Here is a 25665-nt window from a genome sequence, read left to right as displayed (position 1 = left end):
GGGTTATATATGTTGTCTAATTTGAATAAAGTTAGGATTTGCCTGAACACCATATTGGTGTGTGCGATCCCCCTTGGACCTGTCCATAACACTACTCCTCGAGGCTGAGCAAAAGAGGTCACTCCGTGAGAGTAGATATGGCTGAGTTACATGAAATCTCTACTTAATAATTATTTTTTTTGGTAGCTTTAATATATTTGCTTCAATAATTGCTTCAATATAGTGCACTATCCTGTCTTCTACTACTAGTAGTTTTAGTGTTTATATTGTGTAGTAAATAAGTCTGATTAAGATTTTTTATCTGACCATTCATAACACTAAATGATTAATTTTATATAAATATTCTCATTTTTGCCAGTCATTAAAACCTGCAGGACAAAAGTGGTTCAATCACACCTTTGTAATTCTGTAAACCGTTGACATAATTGGAGGATAAGAGATTGGATTCAGCTACACCTGGACTCCTCTCTGAGAAGTCTAGAAAGCAAAGGAGTCCTTTCTGCACTTCATGACTCAACAGCAGGGCTCTTTTTAATAAATTCTGCCTAAGACTTCCACTCCCACCTGTGACACAAGGCTGGAGAAGCATCAGGCAAGGAGCTTGTTTCCCACTTGTTCTCGTAACATGGGACTGGATTTCAGCATGACAAGGTTTCTCCTACCCAGTTGCAACACTGATTTTTGAGTCCCTGAACACATTTTCCCTCTGCTAGATGAAGCCTGAGTGCTAAAATCACTTGTCACTAAGTAGATTGAAAGCTGTAACAGGCACTTGTGAAGCCAGGGGCTGAGCAGGAAATGCCCTCTGCTGTGTCTATCACTAGCCCATCTGATAGCCGTGCTCTGCAGTCTGAGCTGGGGAGATATCCCAAAGGCTGACACTTCCACCTTGTTACACACAAGAAAATCAAGTCCTGAGGGATCTTCTACTGTAGCAGACTGGATAAACAAAACCAAAAGTAATCCCTGAGAAGTCAAAACAGGCTGTTTGCCATAACACTACGCTGAAAATTAAACTTTTTTTTTCATAAAGTGAGTGGAAACAGTTAGTGCCTTTTCATAATAGATAAAGAGCTGAAAGCCGTAAAGTCAAACCGTAATCCCAGTCTCATTAGTGGACAAATTCTGTAGTTGTGGATATTATTTATTTATTTTGAACTGGAGGTTTGCATATCGAGTTGTCATGTGATTTCTGCTCTGTAACGTGATGTCCCCCTTTGTGAGCCTTCTCCATTGACGTTCACTTTTTAAAAACCTTAAGTGCTTCAATCTTTTAAAAACTGGGTTACAGCTCATAAAAACCCGTACAGGGTTTTCCAGAGGCAAATGGAAGATGAGATAGAGTGATGCCGTTACTCTTACCTCGTTGTGCTTTCCCTCTCAGACAACCGTAAATGGGGCTGGTCTCAAGCTTTTCAAGTATGTGCACGCGCAAATGATTAGTTTGGGGGTTCCCCCCTTTTTCTTTCGCTAAGGACAGACACAAGCGAAAAGCAAAGCCTCCCTTCTGAGCCGCTTTCACTTTCGATTCTCTAGTGTAACCTGAAGTTTCTTTTTCCCGTCGCTCCCTACTTCGGGGCGGCTTCCACTTGCTCCCCGCCGTCCCTCCTTGCTCGAGGGCTGGGGCGGGTTTGGCAAACGCAGCCGGGACCCGGACCGGGACCGAGACCGGGACGACCGCCGCCGGCGGTGCGCAGCCGGCCTCGCCATGACGGCGGAGGAGAAGAGGAACCTGCAGTGCTACAGGCGGTACATCGAGAGGAGCCTGAACCCCGTCTACATCCTGAGCAACATGACGGACTGGCTGTCAGACGGTGAGAGCGGCAGCAGCCGCTGCCCCCGGCCCCGTGGGTGGGAGGTCCACGCTCCCTGCCACCACCCCCACCGCCTTTCCCCGTTCCTCACTCGCTGCTTGTGCTGGGTTCTTGCTAGAGACGAAGGAGAAGGTCCGAAAGGAGGAGGAGAAGGGGGTGATGGCGGCCGCTGCGCTGTTCCTTGATAACCATACTGCTGCTGGAAACGGAGGGCTGGCTCCGAGGCTTCCTGGATGCCCTTGTTGCAGCAGGTCGGTTCCCACTCGCGAGCGTGGTCCTGTCCGCTTCTCCCTGCCCTGCCAGAGCTGCAGCTCACCAAATGCTATGAAAGGAAGCTAAGTCCTCTGAAAGAGAAAGCTGAATGGGTTTCAGGATGGAGGGGAGTGGGAGGGGAGGGGAGGAGGGGGTTAACTGGTAGCGTGGGATAACTTCGTTCAAGGACAGCATGTTAAATTAGGAAGTGATTTTTAAAAAGTATTCAGTGATCTTGAAAGTGTTCTGTTTCAAGATGAAAGTAACCATTAGTAGTTTACAAAGGAATTGATCATTCCTCAGTAGCCATGACTACTTGATGTGTGAGGTCCTAATCCAATTTCCTTTGCAAAAAGAGACAGAAGACAGTGCAAAAACATAAAATCCGCAGGATTTGCTGGCTTTCCTCTACAAGTGTATATTCTATCATAGATTCTTGTTGGTGATACATTATCTCAAACCACAAACTCTCATGCCATAGGCCACTTATATTTTAATTTCCTCATCATTAACTATTAATTGTTACAGTATCTCAGTGAAGAAATATTACAAAATTTCATATCATTTGGATGTAGCCCACTCTTCCCTTAAAGCAAACAGTAGGTCCAGAGCAACTTATTACCAGCCTGTGACAGTCCTACTTTCTGAACTGCAAAAAATTCTTCTTTGAACATGCTGGCAGTGTTCAGTTTGGTGTATATTCAGCAGGAAACTGAAACAGTTCACTTGCTGACTCCAGGTGCTATCCCAAGTACTTGTTAATTGGGCTCAAGACTAGAATTTGGGATTACTCTTCTGTTTTTGGCAGATGCAGGGATAGGTGATTACTAGACTACAGACATGGTAGTAAGTATAAACACCATTCTCCTGCTGCTCCAAAACAAAGTAAGTTAGGCAAATTCTTTTTGTGAACCCACAAGTTCCTCTGGGACCCAGACATGCCTTTTTCCACCCCTGAAGCCTACACACAGTAAATCACACAAGTCCTTAAAATATGCCTCCCTGGCACTCTGTTCCAGGACAGTATTTTCAGCTGTTTGATAACTGTCTAGGTTGCAGGTGTCTGCACTGCTTTCAGTTATGGACTCACTTTAATTGAGTACGGTAGGGATTTTTGAAGGGAGGTGAAAACCAGGACAGGACTAGAAGATAAAAGGCTGGTAAGTAAAAGAGAGGATTACCCAAGCAGCTTATTGTTCTGAACAGTGTCCTGTGGAAATCCTCTGGAAGAGTATCATGAACTGAAGGATCTAAGGATTGTATGATCCAAAAATGGGAGTGGTTATGGTTGCTTTGATGATGTGACCTCTTTGCAGGTCTTACCACTCCTTTGCCATAGGGCTTTTCATGTAAAATGTACAAGGAAACTTGTGTCTGCTTTTTCTAAAGGAAAATAGTCACTTGTTAGAGTAAAATTGTTTGTGGTTTACCTAGATTTTTATAATTTACAGGGCAAAATAATTTCAATTTCTCCATTGTGGCTGAGAAAGTGGGTTTTATTCAGCTTGTTCCTACCTATTCTAGATAGAGATTGAATTCATTGTAACAATTTGTCTCATTTTCTGAAAGGTTACACTGGACTGGCAGAAGCAATAGAAAACTGGGACTTCAGCAAACTGGAAAAACTGGAGCTGCATAGACAGCTGTTGAAGCGGATAGAAGCAACAATGCTAGAAGTTGATCCAGTAGCACTCATGCCTTACATAAACACATGCCTGATAGAGAGAGAATGTGATGAGATCCTGCAGGTATGATAAAATCCTGGTGCCCATGTGACAGCTGGCTGGGTGGGGAGGTTGGCTGGCCACAGTGCCCTGGGGAAGGACTGTGCTTTCTTCTCCTTAAAGGAGGCCTTGCTGTGTGGCTGCAACATCCAACAGCAGTGATGTCTGCAACAACTACACTTCTCATTCTTCACCATTCTGGCTCAGAGAACTAGGAGGCATGCAAAAGGGTTGCAAGCAGGGAAGCAAGATGGTGAGGTTTTGGCATTGACAGTGCTCAGGTGTACATCTTTGTGGAGTTCAGTCTCACGTGAAGAGACCTCAAGGGCTCTGGAAGGTGCCACATTGCAGGAGAATGAGTGCCTAACTATATCTTTGAAATAGGCCCCTTTCTAGAGCATTCATATTGCATTAATGCTCCTAAAAATACAGATGGAAGTAGCTAAAGTGTCATTTAGGTGTGGCCTGAATTGATTCTTGCTTGTCATGGGATTTAACATATGCTATTACCTTAACTGTAGCAACTACTAGGAACTTTGTGTAGCCTTTTTGAGTTTTGTCAGCACCCAAAGGTAGAGTGAAATGGAACTTCTGAAGTCATGAGCTAAATGCTGTGCCACAGAAGTTGATAGTGTTTTCATTGCCTTTGGATGTGAAGCTGCTGCAGTGCTATACACTTCTAACTCAGTGCTGTTATCAATGAATGATAAGGAGTGATGTTACCAGTTACTCATCTTTTGCAACTAGTCAGTAATAAGTATTGATGCTCTGTGAAGGAGTGTATTAGGTATTCTTGGTCTTGGGACTCTTTTATCTTTAAAGTGGTTTTTCTTTATGGAGGTATGTAACGTTTGGAAAGTTACTGCAGTTGACCAAATGTCAGGTCTGTCACAAATGTTGTATTTTCGGCTTTCCCTGTTCTGGAATGGTACGTTTATGGCAAATGCAGCTTATTACACGGATCTTGCCAGATGAAAATTCACTGAATAGCTCTGTGATGTTTCAGACCTTGTGAATATTTAAGCAAATAGCCTAACTATTGCTGTAGTCTGGGTTAATTCAGTATACAGCTAAGCTGGGAGAATTGAAGCAGTAGTAGGTATATGACTGAATTTTATTGGAAAACCATGTTATTCAGTAAGAAGGGAATGGAATTTTCAACTGAACATCAAACATAACAAGTGAACTGTGAAGTAAAGAACAGTGGTTTTGATCCCACAGAACCTACAGCAATTTCTGTTTGTCATATGTGCAGATTAGTGAGTACAGAAGCAAAGCAGCCGGGATAACTAAACTTATTGAATGTCTCTGTCGCTCGGATAAGGAAAACTGGCCGAAAAGTCTTCAGCTGGCATTGGATAAGGCAGGATATTACAATGCAAGTGAACTGTGGGATTTCAGAGAAGGTAAACTGTGAATTGTTTTTATGATGCTCTTTTCCTGTTCTTGTACCAGATAGAATAATATTTTTTCAGGAGAATAAAACCAATTAAAAAGGATATCATCAGGCTACGTTGCTTATTGTTGTGTAAAAGTAAAACCTTTTGAAAATTTATTTTAAATGTCTTTTATATAAAATGAAACACAAGTATTATCCTATGAACAGTCAGAAATCAGTTTTTTGAGTATTTTACCTCCCATATGAATAGGAATAATGCCTTTTTTTGGTCAATAGAATCAGACAGCACAGGCTCTGAAGACATAAAACTTGCAAAACCATTATTTACTTCCTTCTCTTCTATATTTCACCATTTGCTATCTTTTTGGTTGCTTGAGTTGTGATAGATGCAATATTTTCTGATAAAATTTCCTTAGTAATTTCTTAGTCTAGAGAGTGATGTGCTTCTATGATCCACAGAGCAGATCATACACTTTTTTCTTTGGCAAATTGATAAGCAGCCCTTACCAAGTGACTATGTTCATATTTTCTAAAAGTGCAGAATTGCCTCACGAGATTTTGCTTTTGTCATTGAATTTACCTTTCTCTACCCGAAAAATACTGATATGGTACCCTGCAGCATGCCAGAGTTTAGAGCAGAATACATTATTTTGCTGCAAAATAAGTTATTTTAGATAAACTGGACTGTATTTCTTCATATCTACATTTGCTATTTCCCAAACCCTAAGTGCTTTTTTGAATTGCTTTTATTCAGCAAGTGGGTATATTTAAGTGGTTTCTTAAATAATGTCTTCTTTTGAAATTGTTTTATTGTGGTAGTCAAAGGGTGTAACCTATTATCTGGAGATTTGATTATTATATATGTATAAAGTTATATACATACTTAATGGATTTTTAATTATATGTAAAATAATATATAAGAATAATACATATATGTATATAGATACTATTTCATGTAGCTGGTGGGTGTAGATATTATTTGATTACCAGTTATATTTTATAAGTTAAAGTTATCACTGTCTTTTGGGGCACCTTCCTCTAACACCCAATTCAACAGTCAAAGTTGACCTAGTGAAGAAACATTGTCCATACTGGAAGTATTTTACTACTAGCAATTAAGAAGAGTTGCTAGTAGAAGTTAGTTGCAGATATTGTGTGCTTTCTGAAGCTGGATTGGGGTGCAAATGTGCTCTTTCTTCCTCTCCAAAAGCAGCACTTTTTGATCATGTTTTCTGTTTGCAAAGAAACTCTTTATGCAAAGCCCAGGGGTGGTTCTTTGAGAAGGTAAATTATGAGGCCAAAGAAAATTTTAGCATCTTTGTAATGTCCTTCAATTATAGCATGGAGGTAATCTTACAACTTCTAGGTCATTTCAGAAAGGGAGAACAGAGTCTTGAATTTCCAAAGCAGCTTTGAACTCCTAAGTATTTTTAATCCATGTTACATAGTGTCATCTTGTCAGTAAACACAGGATTTCACTTTCCTCCCAATCTATTACCTCCTTTGATTGTTAATGTATATCTATGCATGCATTGCATATGTGGTTCTTCTAAACCCAAGATTCTCCATGCTATCCATCTTTCCGCAGCATCATTTTATGTAGCCTTTCCATGCCAGCAGTCAACTCCTTCACCATGTCATCACACCAAATACAGCATTTTAAAATCAATAGGGTCAATTAACATGCTTTCTTTTTTTTCCAGATTACACAGGTAATGGCAAAGGTGTTGATGATGAAGTGACAGGTACTTCTGAGACCTGCATTGAAACCATGATGACATTTTCTGAAGAAGCAGAGTGTGATAATCTCAGTGAAAATCTTTCTTCAGTTTCAGGTAAGTCTTAAGAACTTAAAGCAGTTTGTGATATTCTCCGTTTTCTTAGACTCCTGAAGGACACGTATGCGATGTACCACAGAGTAAGGTACTGAGGAACTAGTACAAAGCTCTAACTTGATTTAACTGTCTTAATGTTTAAAGGATCTCATGCTGGGCATTGCAAATGTTAGGGGTGGCCCCTCATTTATCATATTTCTAGTGAAAAGTTCTTGTGTCAGCACATTATCAAAAAGGTCTCCAAACACCAGAATGTTATTGCTGCACCTCTTCTCTGACATAACTAGTTCACAGATGATGAGATAGTAAACAATTTACAGAGATGACTGTCACAATGGATCTGTGCAGTGGCTGTCGTGTCTTGTATGGCAAATTTTACATCACCAGTGGTTTTTAGTTCCTGTTTAAGTGAGAGTTGTTAGCCAAGACATTGAAACAAGTCCTTTTTAAGAGGAACAGTTGACGGGTAACAAAAGTATGCCATCAAACCTACACAAAATTCTTGTTTGGTGTATCTGTCCTGTTTAAAGGCTGTCAGAGAAGGGTTTGGGTAGATTGCAAGGACTCTACTACCTCTATTGTCTTACATAGCAGTTGTATGGGGAACAATGTATTTTATGCATTTCTGTTGTCACATTCTTCACAAAAACATGGTTCTCTCCTAGGAATGGTCCATCAGTCTTCATCTGTTTATGAACCAATGAAGGCTCGGAGCTATCAGACTGAACTTGCACAGCCTGCTATCAATGGGAAAAACACATTGATATGCGCCCCCACAGGTAAGAAAACAGACATTTCCTGGAAAGATTCTCTTGGTGTAGATGGTGATGAAGGATAGGGAAGGGTAAAGGCTGAGTCAAACTTTTTCAGCCGTTATATTTAAGAGCAGTCTTTCTAGCAGTAGATCCTTATCTAACCTGAAATTAATGACTGTGGGCAGCACAGAGACTGAGCAAGACAGAAGTTTCTCTTGGCACTTCAGTGCTTGTATTCAGATTTCCGTGTTCTGACTTCAACTTTCTCACTCCCTGATGTGAATTTTTGAGGTAAAATCCATCACTGATCTTTGCAGATATTTAAGACATTTTACTTGCAAGTCAAAGGAAAAATAGGATGAGTTAGCCTGAGGCTCCCCTGTCTTCTGTACTGTAATGCCTACAACATCAAGATAGCACAGACATTTTCCAGTACCTCAGGGCTGAGAAGAAGATTGAAGTTTAGCAAGAAAAGAGAGATCAGTCACCTTTCTTTGCACCTGTGTTTTCCATGTTGCTAGCCTTATTTTCCCCGAACCCTGGAGAGGCAGGGACACAGAAGAGCTCTGGAGAGCCTGCACAGTGAGCCTGACTGCCAAAGGAAAAGAAGTGTGAGGGGAGCAAGCCTGCATAAGGAAGGATGGAAGCTGAAAGTGCCCAGTGTCTATATCATAGTCTGATTTGATGTGAGAGCGTGTCCTACGAGCAAAACTAGTTTCAGTGATTTTAAAGAGCTAAAATACAACTGGAAATGGATATTTATTTCCCTCTGCTTGATGGCCTTTAGTGACTGAGACTGTGAGTGAGAAAGGGATGATTATCCACCTGAGTAAGCAGCAAGCGTATGTTCAGAAAAGAGAGGGTTTGGAAGTGTAACAGGTGCATGCTTTCATATTAGTGCTTTACCTTTCATGTTTTCTGTTTAAAGGATCTGGAAAAACTTTTGTGGCACTTCTAATTTGTGAACATCATTTGCAAAATGTGCCCTCAGGACAGAAGGCAAAAGTTGTATTTCTTGCAACCAAAGTGCCGGTGTATGAACAACAGAAAAATGTATTCAGGCAGCATTTTGAAAGACGTGGGTAAGTATAATTTTACCTCGTGTCTTCCTCCACAGAAAAGAAACTTCACGTTAGGTCACTGGTGACTAGGGGCATATATGTTCACTGGTAGACAAGTGTTGGACATGAACAAAAGGATGATGCCTAACTGCAAGAATGGCATTGCCATGGCAGACTTTGTTTGGAGAATCTGAAGTCTACTTTTGGAAAGTTTAAGCACTGGTTGTTTCATGTCTATGGAAACAGCAAAGTGAAGGTATATCTGTGCTTGTTTCTGGGAAAGGGTGAAGTGTGTTCTGTCGTGAGATTCCTTTCATCCCTGCTTCCAAAGATGAAGCAGCTTCAGACAGCAGCAGTGGGATTCCTCTTGTCATTCTCAGAGTCTTCTGTATTTTCCAAACAGAAGGAACCAAACTGCTTTGTTTTTTCAGCCTCTAGTCAGAAAAAAAATGGGACAGAAAATTGCTTAGAGGGGCATAGTTAGCCTGTAACTTTTGATTTTGAAGGACCTGATTACTGAACATCCAGATATATATCCTTATAGCTGTAAGAAAACGAGATTGCTGAACAGAAAACAGTCCCATGATGTCAGGCATAGACAGAAAAGGATGAGAACTGACAGATACAGCTTAAATGCACAAATTCATCACTCCTCAAATCTAATACATTTAAGTTAATGGTAGTTGCAAATCCAATTGTTTACCCTCAGAACTTTTTTTTCTCAGCTTCTATGGTCAAACTGCCTGCTGTAAATATTTGACATTTAGAACTTAGTAACTGCCTTTCAGGCTTGCTGAAAAGTCTGTTCTTCTAGCTTTATTTTCCCAGCAAGACGTCTTTTTTCATACTCTATTTTGCATTTTCTTCCTAGATACTCTGTTCAAGGAATATGTGGTGAAACAGTTGCAAAGGTCTCTGTAGAACGTGTTATACAGGACAGTGATATCATTGTGCTAACACCCCAGATTCTTGTGAATAGCATCGAGACTGAGATCCTTAGCTCTCTCTCCATTTTCACTCTGGTGATATTTGATGAGTGTCACAACACCACAGGCAACCACCCATACAATGTGTTAATGACCAGATACCTGGAAGAGAAATTTGACTCTTCTGCAAACCAACTGCCTCAGGTAACGCCCACCTTATCAGTAGTGGAAATATTAAAGAAAAGCATTTTGCAATGCAGTCAGCAAAGCTTTGAATCTTGCCTTTTGTGCTATCCAGTTCAAACTTCCATTTAACAATGTCTGCAAACTGAAACAGTAGCATCTGGAACACTTTTTCATTCTTGGACACCTCTAGGCTTTTTTCCCATGTTACATCCTCCCTGCAGCTGCCAAGGAGTGATCAAATGTGACAGAGACTGGAGTACTTGAGAGCAAACAGGAAAGCTGAACTAAGAAGGAAGCATGTAATTTAGTAATCTTCTTGTCACTTTTCTGTTGCTCTCTTTGGTGAAAATAAAATGGGATTACTGCCTCTCCTGGCAGGAGGATTACGTTCAGCTGAGAAGATAGCTCTTAATGAGTGCAAAGGATGGTTCTGGGACTGGGTTTGCTGTTTCTCTGTGTGGTAAGAATTGACAAATACAGCTAGTTTTGGATTTAAGTGGCTGGATAATTTAAGTTTAAATTAAGTTTGACTGCCTTGGAGATGGCGCTAGTGCAGACAAGATTCCGCTCCTAAGGTTTCATGCTTGCTTCTTGTTTACTTCTGTTGCCTGTTTCATCTTCTTGTATTTGAAGATGGTGACTATTTGGTGATTGGTAGCAGTGTTTCCTAGTTTTATTCCATTCATGTCAGAAGAACAACCACTGTTATTCATGTGTGTGCTCAGATTGTAGGTTTAACTGCTTCTACAGGAGTTGGTAATGCCAAGACCATCAAGGAGGCTGTAGAGCACATATGTACTCTCTGCTCCTGCCTTGACATACAGGCCATATCCACTGTCAGAGAGAACAAACAGGATCTGCAGAGGTTCAGAAACAAGCCAGAATCACGTAAGCACTCTTCCTTTTTACTTTCCTGGGAGAGGAAAAGCACCATGGTTAAGGCAGCTATCCAATTCCTTTTTTAGATTAAGGTAAAAGCTTAAAACTAAGCTGGAACTTTGCTTCCTGCCACCCTGAATGAAGTTTAGGTTTGCATTTCATTGTTGCCCTGCAGTAAGGCAGTGCTCATTTGGGCACATTTTCTCTTTGCTGTAATTCACAATCTCTGGGCTTTTTTTCAGTTCTGTCAGTGAAGACTGGGGGCTGTTTCTCTATGTGCACGTACAATACTCATTGGCAGTAAACTTGATTATGGTTGCATAGAGCACCATATGTAGCATTCTTCTAGACAAGACTTAGTTCTGCTCTGAGGGAAATGCTTTACTTACTCAGGCTACTGACTTCCATTTCTTTTCTCTAGATTTCAGATGGGTTAAAATGCGAGCACAGAATCACTTTGCAGACATTATCTCAGGGCTGATGTCTGAGACAGAGGCGTTGATGAGGAAGATTTACTCAGTGGGTAAGATTCTGAAATATGCCTGTCTGCAATTCATTGGATTATATCAGTATGAATCCTCATAACAGCTGGAGCAGTCACTCCTTTTCCACTTCCTTTCTACTTCTTAATTTTTAACTTCCCTTTAACAATTATTTCCTAAATAAGAGATTACAGATAGGATAGTCAACTCTTTTCCTGTTACATGTGATTAGTTTGGCAATCATAAATATTTTTGCTTGAATTTCAGCTCTGTTTCATAAGCTAGGAAGGTGTGCTTTTGAAACTGTCAAATCCTTCTGAATTTAAAGACTCTGAAACAAATGGGCTTGCATGTAAAATGCAATGAGCTGCATTTCATTGATGAGAAATACCTGTATGTTCTTATTTAAACATTTCTTCAAATGCTTCATACGTAAATCTGTCTCTGTTAGAAAACAAGAAGGATTACAATTATGATGTTACTTTAAATGTTGTAATTTCTTCCTTCTAGCAAAAGTTTATTTTCACACTTGCTGCTCTGACACCACTTGTATTTTTTCTGGCCTCTCAGTTACACTCAAGAGTTATTTCTAGGTGTGCCCTGGCCACCTTTTCTGGTCAGTATTCCCTCCTCTTCATGCCTCTGGATTACCTCTAATTACACTGTATACCAGGTCTTCATTATTTTCTATTGAAAAACATTTGAGTTAACTTTCCTGAGTGGGATCTGTGGAACATAAACAACACCAGAGAGAAGATAGGGCTGCGACAGAGACCCATGGATGGCTGTGCTCAGGATCAGTCTTGGTCTCTCCAGTTCTGAATTAAAGGGCTTTGTCTGTGCTTAGACTGGCTTTTGACACTGTCTCCCACAGCATACTCCTGGAAAAGCTGGCGGCCCGTGGCTTGGACAGGGGCACTCTCTGCTGGATTAGGAGGCTGGCTGGAGGGTCGGGCCCAGAGAGTGCGGGTGAACGGGGCTGTGTCCAGCTGTCAGCTGGTCACCAATGGTGACCCCCAGGGGTCAGTGTTGGACCCAGTTCTGTTTAACATCTTTATTGATGATTTAGATGAGGGGATTGAGTCCATCATTAGAAAGTTTGCTGATGACACCAAGTTGGGAGGGAGTGTCGACCTACTGGAAGGAAGGAGGGCTTTGCAGAGGGGCCTTGATAGGCTAGAGGGATGAGCTGATTCCAGTGGGATGAAGTTCAATATGGCCAAGTGCTGGGTCCTGCACTTTGGCCACAACAACCCCATGAAGCGCTACAGGCTGGGCACAGAGTGGCTGGAGAGCAGCCAGGCAGAAAGGGACCTGGGGGTACTAATTGACAGGAAGCTCAACATGAGCCAACAGTGTGCCCAGGTTGCCAAGAAGGCCAATGGGATCCTGGCCTGTATCAAGAACAGTGTGGCCAGCAGGACCAGGGAAGTGATCCTTCCCCTGTACTCTGCATTGGTGAGGCCACGCCTTGAGTATTGTGTTCAGTTCTGGGCCCCTCAGTTCAGGAAAGATATTGAGATGATGGGGTGGGTCCAGAGAAGAACAACGAGGCTGGTGAAACGACTTGAGCACAAGTCCTGTGAGGAAAGGCTGAGGAAGCTGGGGTTGTTTAGCCTGGAGAAGAGGAGGCTCAAGGGAGACCTTATCACTCTCTACATCTACCTGAAAGGATGTTGTAGCCAGGTGGGGATTGGTCTCTTCTCTCAGGCAACCAACAGTAGGACAGGAAGGCATGGGCTTAAGCTCTGCCGGGAAAGGTTTAGGTTGGATATCAGGAAGAAGTTCTTTACAGAGAGAGTGGTCAGGCATTGAAATGGCCTGCCCCGGGAGGTGGTGGATTCTCCGACCCTGGAGGTTTTTAAGGGGAGACTGGACATGGCACTTAGTGCCATGATCTAGCAATCAAAGTGGGGTTGGATTAAGGGTTGGACTTGATGATCTCGGAGGTCTTTTCCAACCCAACTGATTCTATGATTCTATAATTCTGTGAATGCCATTGGCTTCCCTTCTGTGGACCCTCTGATTACTGAAGTCTGTGTAACACTCAGGCTGAGTATGTGTATAACATACAGGTACTACCTAGTTCTGCCTCAAGGACAGGTCCTGAGATAATACGCTTGTGGACTATTTCACAAATGAATGCTTAACTATTCAGCTGGTAATTCAAGGAACAATGCACATGCAGTTTATTTGAATTCTATAGGCTTCTTATAGGATGTGAGCTCTACTTTTATTCCTAAAGTCTGCAGATGTGTGTACACAGATCCTCAGTTGAATTGTACTGAGTTCATTTTAGCCTAACATCTGGGTGTATGTTGAAACATGAGGAGTGCAGAAGACACGAACTCTTCGCAGATGGTTCTCTGAGGCAGGACAAGAGGAAGTGGGCACAAACAGAAATACTTAAACAACAGGAAGAACTTTCTTGTGGGAAGGTGGTCAAACACTGGAACAGGTTGCCCAAAGAAGTTGTAGAGTCTCTGTGCTTAGAAGAACTCCAAGTCCATTTGGACATGATCCAGAGCACAGTGATCAGCTCTAGGGCATCTGCTTTGAGCAGGTTGAACTAAAGACCTCCAGAGGTGCCTTCCAGCTTCAGTGGTTCTGTGATTGTATTGTAATAGGGTTCTTCTGCATAGGTTTTTCAGAGCCAGCATTAATTCTAGGTAATGGTTATTATTTATTACTCAAGATGAACAAATGGTTTTTTTACTTCTTCTTTACTAGACACTATCTCCCAAATGAACAGGAATGATTTTGGAACACAGAAATACGAACAGTGGATAGTTCATACTCAGAAGAAATGCAGACTGTTACAACTTGTAGATAAGGAGAAAGAGAGTAACATTTGTAGAGACCTTTTCATTTGTACTGAACACTTGCGGGTAAGTGTGTATCTTCATTTCTTCCACTAATAGGTGGAGTCATTCTGTTCCTTCTGATACAGGTAGTTCACCTTGAAGCAGGTCTTGAATCTAATAGTTTTATTGAGAATCACAGAATCGTAGATTGACCAAGTTGGAAGGGACCCGTCAGGACCACTGAGTCCTGCAAAGGACACCCCAGGAGTCACAACATGTACCTGAAAGCATTGTCCAAACTCTTCTTGAACTCTGTCAGGCTTGGTGCTGTGACCACTTCCCAGGGGAGCCTGTTCAGTGCCCATACAGCCCCTGGCTGGAAAACCTTTTCCCAATATCCAGCCTAATATCCTCCCCTGAGTCAGCTTCATGCCATTTCCTCCCATCCTGTCACTGTCACTAGAGTGAAGAGATAAGTGCCTGCTGCTCTGCTCCCCTCCATGAGGGTGTTGAAGACTGCAACAATTAGACACAGGCTAAAGCGTAGTATATGTAAGAGTTCTGTCTTCATATACTCACTCAGAATAGAGTGCAGAGTAGACTTTGTGGTGCTTGTGTTGTCATGGAAACAGAAGAACATCACAAGTTTGTAGTATTTAATCTAGCTAAATAAAATTTATGTTCACCCTGTCCCATGGAAGAAGAGGCTTAAGTGTGTATATCTCTTTCTGAGCAGAAATTCAACGATGCTCTCATTATCAGTGAAGATGCACGTATCGAAGATGCTTTAGCCTACCTAAATGAATTTTTCACAAATGTAAAAAATGGACCATATACACAGTTAGAGAAACAACTGATGGACAAATTTCAAGGTATTTTCCACAGTACCTGTGACAGTTGCAGGGGAGAGGAGAGTTTATGCTAGGATGGTTCAGATGTTTTCTTCAGAGTAAGCACAGTTTTTCCTGAAACTGCACTTTGCAGAAGATCTAGTGTCTGTGTGGGTGAAAATGTAGTGTTAGGATAGGTGGGGGACACTTACTCTCTGGAACTGCAAACTTCTGATGCAGGAGCTAAGAAAATAGTAGTAATTGTAGCTAGATCCTGTAGTAGGCCTGACTTGGAGGTAAAGCAGCAGTATCCTTGTGGGTGTGTTGTACAAGTAGGGAGATGGTCTACAATCATGCATGCTGGTACCATTAGATAAGCCAATATGCACCGGTGCACTGCCTGGCCTCCTCCCAATATTCCTGGATGAATCCCAGACTTCTGGGTGCAAACAGGTAGTTCTTGTACTCTTCTGATTCAGAGTTAGGGGTGGCACTGTTCTCTGACTTCTGGTTGAGTTAGCAGTGGTCTATATTCCAGCCTGTGTTCTGGTGTGTTGAAGTGCTGATGGCAATTTTAAATCACTGGGCTGTCTTGCCTTGGAGTGTCAGTTGTTTCCTAAGAAGAAATAGCAGTGCTGTGTGCATGAATTGATTTTGTTTTGTTGCTGTGTTTTGATGCACAGTTTATCACAGCAGTTCTATCAGTTTGCTACAAAATGTGAGATATTCATAATTTTGTTTTTCCTGCGGGCTTTGTTGCATTTAATCAACAGCTTTCCTTGCTTGCATTTGAAAATATGGAATAGCAAATTAAAAGAAAAGTTTGAATGTGTGTGGTATGTGAAAGTAGGTTTGTGTGGGAGTCCTGCTTTCTGCATTAAAGAAGGTAAGTTATTCAAGACACTTCTTTTTTTCTTTCAGAGAAAGAACCAGAACTGACTGCCCTTTCAAAAGATGAATCTAATGAGAATCCCAAGCTGGAAGAGCTTGCTTCCATCCTGGATGAAGCATACCGCTATAACCCACAGACTCGCACTATTCTCTTTGCCAAGACAAGAGCCTTAGTAGCTGTAAGACATCCCTTTTTAAAGCTTCTAAAGTGGGAAGTGGCAAAATACCTCTTACTGTATCTTCCAGCTGTGATGCTCTGGGACAGGATAAGTGGATTTTTTTTCTTTTTCTGAAAACTGCAGTGAAGGGGTAATGTCCATCACATCTTGCTACATGTCATAGTTGATCATTAAGCCATCAGATTTTTACTTTGGTCTAAAGTCAGTTTTAACAAGGTGTGTTACCAAGGGTCTTGGCTTTAATGTGGCAGTGTTATAAATCAGCAGCTCTACTCTATTATTGACTGCACATCAGAAGGTATTTATGCATTTCTGAGAGGATTCATATGGGCCTAAAGAAGGTCTATGTTCTAGCACCTGGTTTTGATCAAGCAAAAGGAAAGACTTTGGGGAGCAGATGTTCTCTGGATTCTTTATCACTGGTTTATTTCATACTTGGCTAGGATCAAGGATATAGGCTGGATGACCCTTTTTTCTCCCTTCCAATACCTTGTTCCCAGAAAAGGTTCATGCTTTAAGTAAATGTGCTGCTAATCATTAGCTCCAGTAGTTTTAAAACATTTATTGCAAGATAACATTAGTCTCTGGCTACTGTAAACAGATTTATCAGCTGAGAGACACAACCCCCGGTTTTATCCTTGGGTAGAGACATGCTGGATGAATTGCAAACCACAAAAAAATTAAAGGCAGGTTAAAGTCCAGACTAGTAACACCAAGCATCGGCTGGCAGTTTTCCATTTTATATTTAAAAGCCTACAGTAGCTTGGCTGAATGTTGTTCTTCTGTAAGAGCAGTTTGAAGGTGCTGCTTTCACTGTGTAGTGAGAGAGAATAGCAACTCCTTTCCTTTGATCCCAGAGGTATAGCATTCAGTAATCTGTTTGTTTATAACAGAAAAAGACATACTTTTTAGCAGTGACACGTTGCTTGTCCTGTAGCCAGTCTTTAAGTTGCAGGAGTAGGAAAAGTGGAAATCAGCTGTGGCATGGTTAAATCTGACATTCATGGCTGTGACCCTTACTTTCTCACCTAGTAATAAACATTCCCTCCTGGCACACAATTTCCACCTTTTTCCTGCTTTTGGTTTTTCTTTTGGAAGTATTAATTGTCTGGGCAAGCCTAGGCAAGATCTACCTGTCTATCTCAAGCTAGCATTTAATCTGGACAGAGGATCTAACTACCTGATTTGCTTTCCAGGCTTTGAAGAAGTGGATGGAAGCAAACCCTCTACTTAGACACATCAAGCCAGATGTGTTAATGGGTCAGGGAAGAAGGCATGAAACAGGTACACATATTTATGCTGAGATATAGCATAGGCTAAACATATGGTAGCTATGCTGCTAAAATTGTTCTGCTCTTCCTGTGTTCATCTTCTATGCTCTTAAACAGAGGTAGATCATGAAAGTTTGCACTAGTGTTCTTCTATATCTAGAAGACATTTAACCAATACTAAGTAGATTCTTGTGTTTTCTATCCAAAATTTTAGGTTAAAGCAGCAGTAACATTGTCAGTGGCCCTTTTAGATAGGATTCTTTTGCTGGTTAAAAAGCAGCAAAAGAAAATTTCCCTATCATGGCTTCTTGTGATTAATTCTAGTATTTTCCCTGTTCCTTTTATAGTTCCCTTTCTTATTTTGTGTTTGATAGGACAAAGACATTTTAAGGTAGAACAGAATCTACAGCCAAAATGTTTTATCTACAGCTTAAGTCAAGTTAGCTTGGCTTTTAACTGAGCTCTCCAGTAGAGATCAGCTGGATGTTGTGTCTGAAATGGTGTTTCCCAGAATGACAATTCCTGTGACACTTCAACAGGAATCCCTGCTCAGTGGCTGTAATATACATCCAACTGCATATGCAAACTTAAGAGTAGTTTTCCAGTTCAAGAGGACATACTAATTTCTAGTCACTTAAGTAAGAGCAAATGCAGATATTTCCGGATGCTGTTTTTTGTTGCTATAGGTATGACCCTGCCAATGCAGAAGAATGTACTGGATGCATTCAAAACTGACAAAGACAGCAGACTGCTAATTGCTACATCTGTTGCGGATGAAGGCATTGATATTTCTGAGTGCAACCTTGTTGTGCTCTATGAGTACTTTGGAAATGTCACCAAAATGATCCAAGTCAGAGGCATGGAATTTCAGAGTTGCTACTTTAGAAACCTGTTTGGCCTAGAAGTGCTACTGAATGGCAGACTGGGAATACTGTAGTAACATACACATATCTTGCTGTTGGTCTTTTGTGCCCTAGAGCAAAGACAGATGAAAGATGGGACATGACAAATTTGTCCTTGATGTTACATGATTTTTCTTCTGGCAGGCAAATTAGCCATGCTACATAGGTTATTGAACTACTGAGGACTGATACCTCAAGTAGATAATTGTACATATAAGCAGAACTATGGTTGGACGAGCTGTAGTCAGAAATAGTGGAAATCATTCTGTGACAAAGGACTGCTGCAATGGAGTTTCATGTGTTGCTTTGGCTTCTGAAGGCTGTCCCCTGCTCAGTGGTTTGTTACCAACCCAGCTACTCCCAGGTACCTGAGGCCTTTGCATGTGCAGATCTTAAACATTTAAGACCAAAAAAAAAGGAAATACCTTGGCTTGTCTAAAGAAGTCTGTGTCAAGAATTTGGTCTTGAATTTTGGGGATTTTACAGTACGTCCAGTAGAGGGGAATGAAGAGCCACACTAAATACTGGTTTCTGTTTAACATTCCTAAATGACATAAAACTGCCTAGTCTTTCAAGGGTGCATCTGCAATATTTTATCCCATCACCCAAGCAGTTAACATTGTAATTTGACAGGAAGTAATCTCCATCTTCTGTTTTCAGGGCTTGTGTCCTGTGATTTTACCTTTGTCTTATAATGAAATAATCGGCCCAGAATTCACTTGTATGGGTGAAAGTATAGTGTTTATTCTTAAAAAGCCATTAAGGGTGCAAAGAAAAACAGGTTATGTCAGTTTTAAAGCACATGTAATCATGATTTTTGTGGAATGGGAGCTCAAAATGAAATGTGAACACTTTTTATAACTGAAATACTTCTAAACTGGTGCGAGATCCCTGTATTTCTTAATTTGCCTGTGTAACAGCAGCAAAAATCATGCAGGCATAGACAGGAGGAAGAGATGACACTGTTGTCTCTTTTCTTGTCAGCACTGTATATCCAGTTCCTTGTTGTTTGTGATATGTAGGCCAGGGGGCTTTTTAGTAGACACCAATTAGCAGGGCAGAAAACTAAGTAAGACTGAGATAAACTTTTCTCCTTTACCTTTTCGTTTTACACCACAAGAAGGAATTAAGAAGCTATACAATAATTGGATTTTAAAGCATGCCTGAACCTAACTGAGGGAGGCCATAGAAGCAGACACTACAGTACTGGCTGGAGGATATCCATGAGAATATCTGGAAGGGGGCAGCTTCTTCTGGTTTTTTAGTGAAGAAAAAAGAGCTGCTGTTTAGAAGCAGCATGACATGAATCTGAATATGGAAATGAAAGCAACCACACATAAGTGTCTTAATACTCTTATGGCAGAGCTGCCACATTTGCACATGTTGTTAGGAGTAACTAGAGAATAAATATGTTGCTGTATAGGTCGTGGAAGGGCAAAAGACAGCAAGTGCATCCTTGTGACAAGCAAAATAGAAGTGGTTGAGAATGAAAAACAGAACCGTTATAAGGAAGAAATGATGAATGCAGCTATTGAAAACCTACAGAATTGGGATGAAACAACATTTGCAAGAAAGGTATGTAATTTGTGCAATTTGCATACTGAAATCTTACAAGTATAACCTATATCCATCTTCACCTACTAGAGCTCTGTGTAGGGCCAAGTGATAACCCAAGGAAAGTGTTCACTTTATCTGTTTTCAGAGGTTAGATCAGCAGAGGAGGCATAGTGTGTACTGCCAGCTTGCAGAATGTCAGCTGTACTATAACTGCAAAAACCAAATTGAGGTAGAATTTATGACCTGTTGCAAATGAATAGAGAAGGACTTGTGGGTGTTGTGACAGTTGGAGGCCATCTTGGGCAAGTGTGCAAGGATACTGTGATGTTATGCAGCCAAAAATTAAAAGGGCCAAAGCCCAACTAGAACTTAATATGGCTACTGCTGTAATAGACAATAAAATGTTTCTGTAAATACATAAGCAACAGAGAAGGACTGAGAAGAATCCTCATCCATTACTGGATGTAGGGGGAAAGAGTGACAAAGGATGAAGAAGAGACTGAGGTACTTAATGCCTTGTTTGCCTCAGTAAGACCAGCAGTTTTCAGAATACCCAGCCCCCTGAGCTGCAGGACAGAGATAGGGAGCAGCATGAAGTGCCCATAAGCCAAAGGGAACTGTTTTGCAACCTGCTACACCACTTAGACTCACACAAGTTTATGAGACCAGTTGGGATCCACCCAAGCTTCGAAGGGAGCTGGTGGAAGAGCTCACCAAGACACTTTCCATCATTTATCACCAGTCCTGGATAACTAGGGGGGTCCCGGGTGTCTGGAGGTTGGCCAATGTGACCAGCCGTCTAAATGAAGGACCAGAAGAAGGATCCAGGGAAATACAGGCCTGTCAGCCTGACCTCAGTGCCAGGAAAGGTCATGGAGCAGATCATCTTGAGTCCCATCACCTGTCATGTACAGGACAGGAGATCAGGTCCAGACAGCATGGGTTTAGAAAAGACAGGTCAAGCTTGACCAGCTTGATCTTATAGGACAGGGTGACCTGCTTGGTGAGTGAGGGAAAGGCTGTGGTTGGTGTCTGCCTGAACTTTAGTAAAGCCTTTGACACCATTTCCCACAGCATTCTCCTGGAGACACCGTCTCCTTATGAATTAGATAGGTGCACTGTTCACTGGATAAAAAATGGCTGGATGACCAGACTCAGGGAATGGGGGTGGACTTAAACACAAGGGGTGGCCAGTGCCAGTGGTGTTCCCCAGGGCTCAGGGAAGACTGGAATAAGCCAGTGGCAGCCACTCCAGACAAAAAGGCTTTGTACACACTTCTGCCATATCCCCTTGAATCTACAGATCATGTCGTGTTTCCAGACAAGCTTTCACAGACTGAGCTGTTCAACAAAGGATGTCCGAGGCCCTCTGGCTTTGTGAAATTTTTTCTCCTACCTCCAAGGCTTGCTGTGGCTGGTCCTACTTCTTCTCAGAGGATTCTGTTTCTGCATTTGGTTTCCAGCCCCAGGCTGTGGCTTGTTGCTTCTTTTTCTACCTGAAGTTTCTGTGGCTTCTCATGCTTACTTTGCAAACCATGAGCTTCCCAGAGCAGCAGTGCTACTTGTACTTCAGGGAGTCTCACTTGGCTTAATCTTCACACAAACTTAACACCCTTAGGAGCAGAGAGGTCATACAGGGTTAGAGGAGAGGGAGGAATAGACAGTATAAATGCTGTCCATTATGTAGCCTTTTTCTAGTGCTACATTCTAAACCTGGCAACTATATCATATTCTTTCTTTGCTGTGAGTTGCTAGAACAAGGCATGTTTTGTTTTGTATTCTTTAAGGAATAGGTTCTTAAATTTTACATATCCTGAGTCATGCTTGGGCTGACATTGGGACTTCTCTTCCTTTCATAATGATCTTGATTTTTATCTATTTAATAAAGATGCATGACCTGCAAATGAATGAAAAGGTATTACGAGATTGTAGGAAGAAAGAAACTATGAAACATGAAGTAGTGGAAGGGAAAAAAAATCTCCTGTGTGGAAAATGCAAAGCATATGCCTGCTGTACAGATGACATCAGAATTATAAAGGTATGGAAACCCACATCAATGAACATCAGGGAAGTCAGCATTATTGAACTAACAGCATTGTTAATCAGTGTAAAAGTAGGCTATTTTGTGCAAACTGACCAAGAAAAGAAATTCTGAGTAAATCAGTAAGCGACAGGAACAGGTGTGACCACTTCTGTAGTTTGATATATTAGCTGATGATGTCCAAGGTGTCCAAATGTGTGATATGGCAGGAATCACTTCAGTTCTCCTGAACACCCTAGAAACTGACAAATATTGTGGAAAACATGTGATCTTCAATTACCTAACCTGTGTTACTGCTGGATATTTACTTTCCTGATTAGCATAATATTGGAAGTCTCCCAGCAGTCAGTAGATTTCTCCCACCATTTCTCTTGACTCACTGTTTAACTCCTTGGTTTATGGGCCAGTTTTCAGTGTTGAAAAGCAAGTAAACCATGGTTTCAAAAGAGGAGCCCTTTAATTCTTCAATATTATTTTGCTTTCCATTCTTTAGGTAGTTCACATTGTTTCTATGTACCTTATAGAGACATGCTGATTGTACTGTTTCTGAGTATCAATATTTTTTCTGTAGACCAAAGAAGGCAATACTCTCCATACATGAAAGTGGTGATCATGGGAGAGAGAGGCTTTTCTGGGCACTTTGAGCCTCTATAGTTCTGCAATTTGTTCTTTTGAAGCTGCTTCTATTTGTGCTGCTCTGAAAAGTGCAGTTGTGATGTGATAAAGGGGCTTCAGGCCACAGCTTGATCATTCCAGAGTGTTTGCCTTCAGGCACTTCCCTTATTAATCAAGAAAATTATTTTACCAGCTGTTTTTGGAATGTAGATGGAGTTCACTACTCTTCTGCACAGGCAAGATCCACAGACAAGAAGCTGGGAATAGCTCAGCTTTGTGAAAACTTGGCTATATTTCTTTGACAGATATCAGGGGATATCTAGAGCACCTTTTTACTCCATTTTGTGCTGCTGGCTTATCACCTATACCTGTGCAAACTGATCCAGAAGTCCAGAAAAACCTTCAGTAAGAGTTTTTGCTTAGTACTCTGCTAATAACTCCTCAAAGTATTTTAAATAATTCGTACAAACTTGAGCTCCATCATAGTTCAGACTATATATTTTATGGAATATGCATTTTCAGACTCCAGCTCAAATTTTAAATATGCTTTCAAGTAAGGTTGTTAATTTCTGTAATCTTTGATTTTTTAATGTTATAAACACCAACTGTAGCTCCTTTATCTTGTTGAGGTTATTTTTTCTACCACTCCAAAGTAATTGCATCACCCCTCATGGGAAGCAGGAGTCTCTCAAAAGTTGTCCATTGTCTGAATAACTCCCTTAGTTTTATGCTCAATGCTCAAATACTGCAACATGGTTTTTAAAATGCTTAGTAAGTTCAAGTATGTATAAGCTTGTGACTTGTGATACATAGTCAATTTTTTGTTTTGATAAGCCTATGCCTGGGCCCTGGAATTCAATGAAGAGGGTAAAAAAAAGAGCCAAAGGGGCTGGAAGGTGAGCCTGCTGAATGACAGGAAGCACCTTAACAGGGAAAACATACTTGAGAAGTGAAGGAGAACATCAGGAAAAAATGAGAAACGTTTCTACTGTTAAGTGCTTCTGGCATGTGTTCTTTCAGGACTCTCATCACACTGTCCTAGGAGATGCATTCAAGGAGCGTTATATAACAAAGCCTCACGATAAACCACGTGTGTTTGATGGTTTTGAGAAAAAAAAGAAGATGCATTGCCAGAAAACAAACTGCGAGCATGACTGGGGGATCACAGTGAAGTACAAGAAATTTGATGATCTACCAGTGATCAAAATCAAAAGCTTTGTAGTAGAGGATGTCGAAACTGGGACACAAATGGATTTTCAAAAATGGAAAAATATTAATTCATCTTTGAAGAATTTTGATGAAACATCCAGCTGAACTCAGCATTTTAAGGGATGTATCACCCTACTGCACTAAGTTGAAATAGTGGATGATCATTTTTCATGTATAAAAAATTTGGTTCTTTATGCTGATACGTTGTAAGGAAGATACTACATCTCTTTATAGGGAAAAATTTGAACTTAGAAGCTTTTGTGCACAACGCAGCCCATGGAAAGAGAAACGAGGCCCCTGTATCCTTGAGTCTGCTTCAAGAAGAGCAGTAAACAATAGAAAGAATGCGGCAGCTGCCAGGAGAAGCAGGTAAACACATTGATACAGAAGGGCATAGCTTTGAGAAAAGTACCAATCCCGTTGTGTGGTAAACCAAGCACACCCTAGCCATTGACCAATGATACTCCTGTATTATTTGTGGACTCAGAAAGTATGCGATATGTGTGTGTGTAATATAAACAATAAATCAGAGCACTGACTATACTTCTATGAAGGACACATCTTTGACTCTCGTGCCCAAACCTGGGGAGCTCAAAAATATCGACATTTTTTACTTTATCTCTTAAATCCATCTTTAATAGAAAATGCTTCTACAACAGTCTAAGAAATGCAATAGAGCATCACAGAGCCCTCTTTTGTAGATGCATCTTCATGATTAAAATGGTAGCATTCTTATATCACTGCACCTGTGTCACGTTGCTGCTGCTCAAGGTGCAGAATGTAACCAACCCTCCTATCTGTTGCTTAACTGAACAAGCCCTAATGGGAGTATGCTCAGTTTTAATGGTGATTAGCACTTACCATGGTGCCTTGTCTCATGGATTGGCATCTGAAATCTCTCAAGACACTGGGAATTCTGCAGGCTTCCTGTCAGAACTGATTTAGCATTGTTACAAAGTCTAGGCCTTAGTGCACTCAACATTCCTGCCCTCTAACACAAACCAGAAATTGCTACAGTTACGAAACATTGCTGTCCTTGAACCCTTTAAATGTTATACTTGAGACCTTTAAAGCACCTGCTGATTTTACACATCTTCAATGAGCTTAATATTCAGTGTTTCTGTAACCAAGAACAAAGACACTCAGTTCACTTTATGCATTTGATAATGTAGTAAGATATGTATGTAAAGAAATATGTGTCCAAAACACTTGAACTCGGAAAAAAACCCAAACCCACCAAAAGGAACCTAATTTAAGAGTACAAAAAATATTTAAAGTACCTAAATCCTAGTCAGTGAGGCTTATGGTGTTCTTTTTAAAAAGTTGTGTGACATTAAAAAGCAAAAGAACTTTCTAAGCACTGCTTTATGTTCCACCCCAGTCCATGCCTTTTACTGTGAAAGCTGTATGCACCATACAGGAAACTGGAATCTCAGTCCTACACTAATTTACTCTGTACTTAGTTTTCACCTTGGAAACAAAGAACAATGAATAAAGATGATTTATGTTTGGATAATGCCTCCTCTACAAAAATACTAGGAACAAAAGAGTTTTGAAAAAGGCCATTTTAGCCCTTTCAAATTAAAAGTACCTGTAAAATCACAGTCCATAAGTCTCAGTTTGTTCTGTCAAAGGATTCTTTGGGATTCTTGACATGAAAAATTAGCCAGCTCTAAATTTCACAGCTTATAGTAATAACTACAGGGAAGTTACAGAATTTGAGAAGTTTTGGTATTTTCCTATTCTTTGAATACAAGGATTTCAAACTAAAACAATTTTGCAGTTCAGCCTAAAAGAATAATAGAAGTTGATGGGGTAATTTAAATTGATATAACAAGCCTTCCCTTCAGTACACTGTGGGGATGGGATGGTGGGGAAGAACACCAGCACTCTTATTTGGCCTTTGAGAATATCTGGATTTTTTAAACTGAATCCAAAGTTGCATATTAATTACTAAGATTATGGCCATAATACCAACTCTCTGTTAAGATGCTTCACAGAATCACAAAATAGATGAGGTTGTGAGTGATCTCTAGAGGACACCTTGTGACCC

General features: G+C 40.9%; 1 protein-coding gene across 1 annotated transcript; it reads left to right on the top strand.

The window, feature by feature from the left end:
- Nucleotides 1-683: 683 nt before the first annotated feature.
- Nucleotides 684-25169, top strand: RIGI (RNA sensor RIG-I). The gene is given in 19 exon segments (XM_071581156.1): nt 684-1814; nt 1933-2000; nt 2002-2065; nt 3636-3814; nt 5046-5196; nt 6893-7024; nt 7690-7803; nt 8708-8861; nt 9712-9970; nt 10678-10840; nt 11253-11354; nt 14044-14201; nt 14854-14989; nt 15869-16017; nt 17214-17301; nt 17975-18145; nt 19614-19765; nt 21636-21785; nt 23424-25169. Coding segments are annotated over 19 exon segments (2790 nt in total). The 5' UTR covers nt 684-1708; the 3' UTR covers nt 23718-25169.
- The last annotated feature ends 496 nt before the right edge of the window (nt 25170-25665 follow it).

Source organism: Pithys albifrons, chromosome Z, assembly GCF_047495875.1.
Source record: "Pithys albifrons albifrons isolate INPA30051 chromosome Z, PitAlb_v1, whole genome shotgun sequence".
Lineage (NCBI taxonomy): Eukaryota > Metazoa > Chordata > Aves > Passeriformes > Thamnophilidae > Pithys > Pithys albifrons.
The sequence above is the reverse complement of the archived record's forward strand: the minus strand, read 5'-3'. Positions and strand labels throughout refer to the sequence as shown.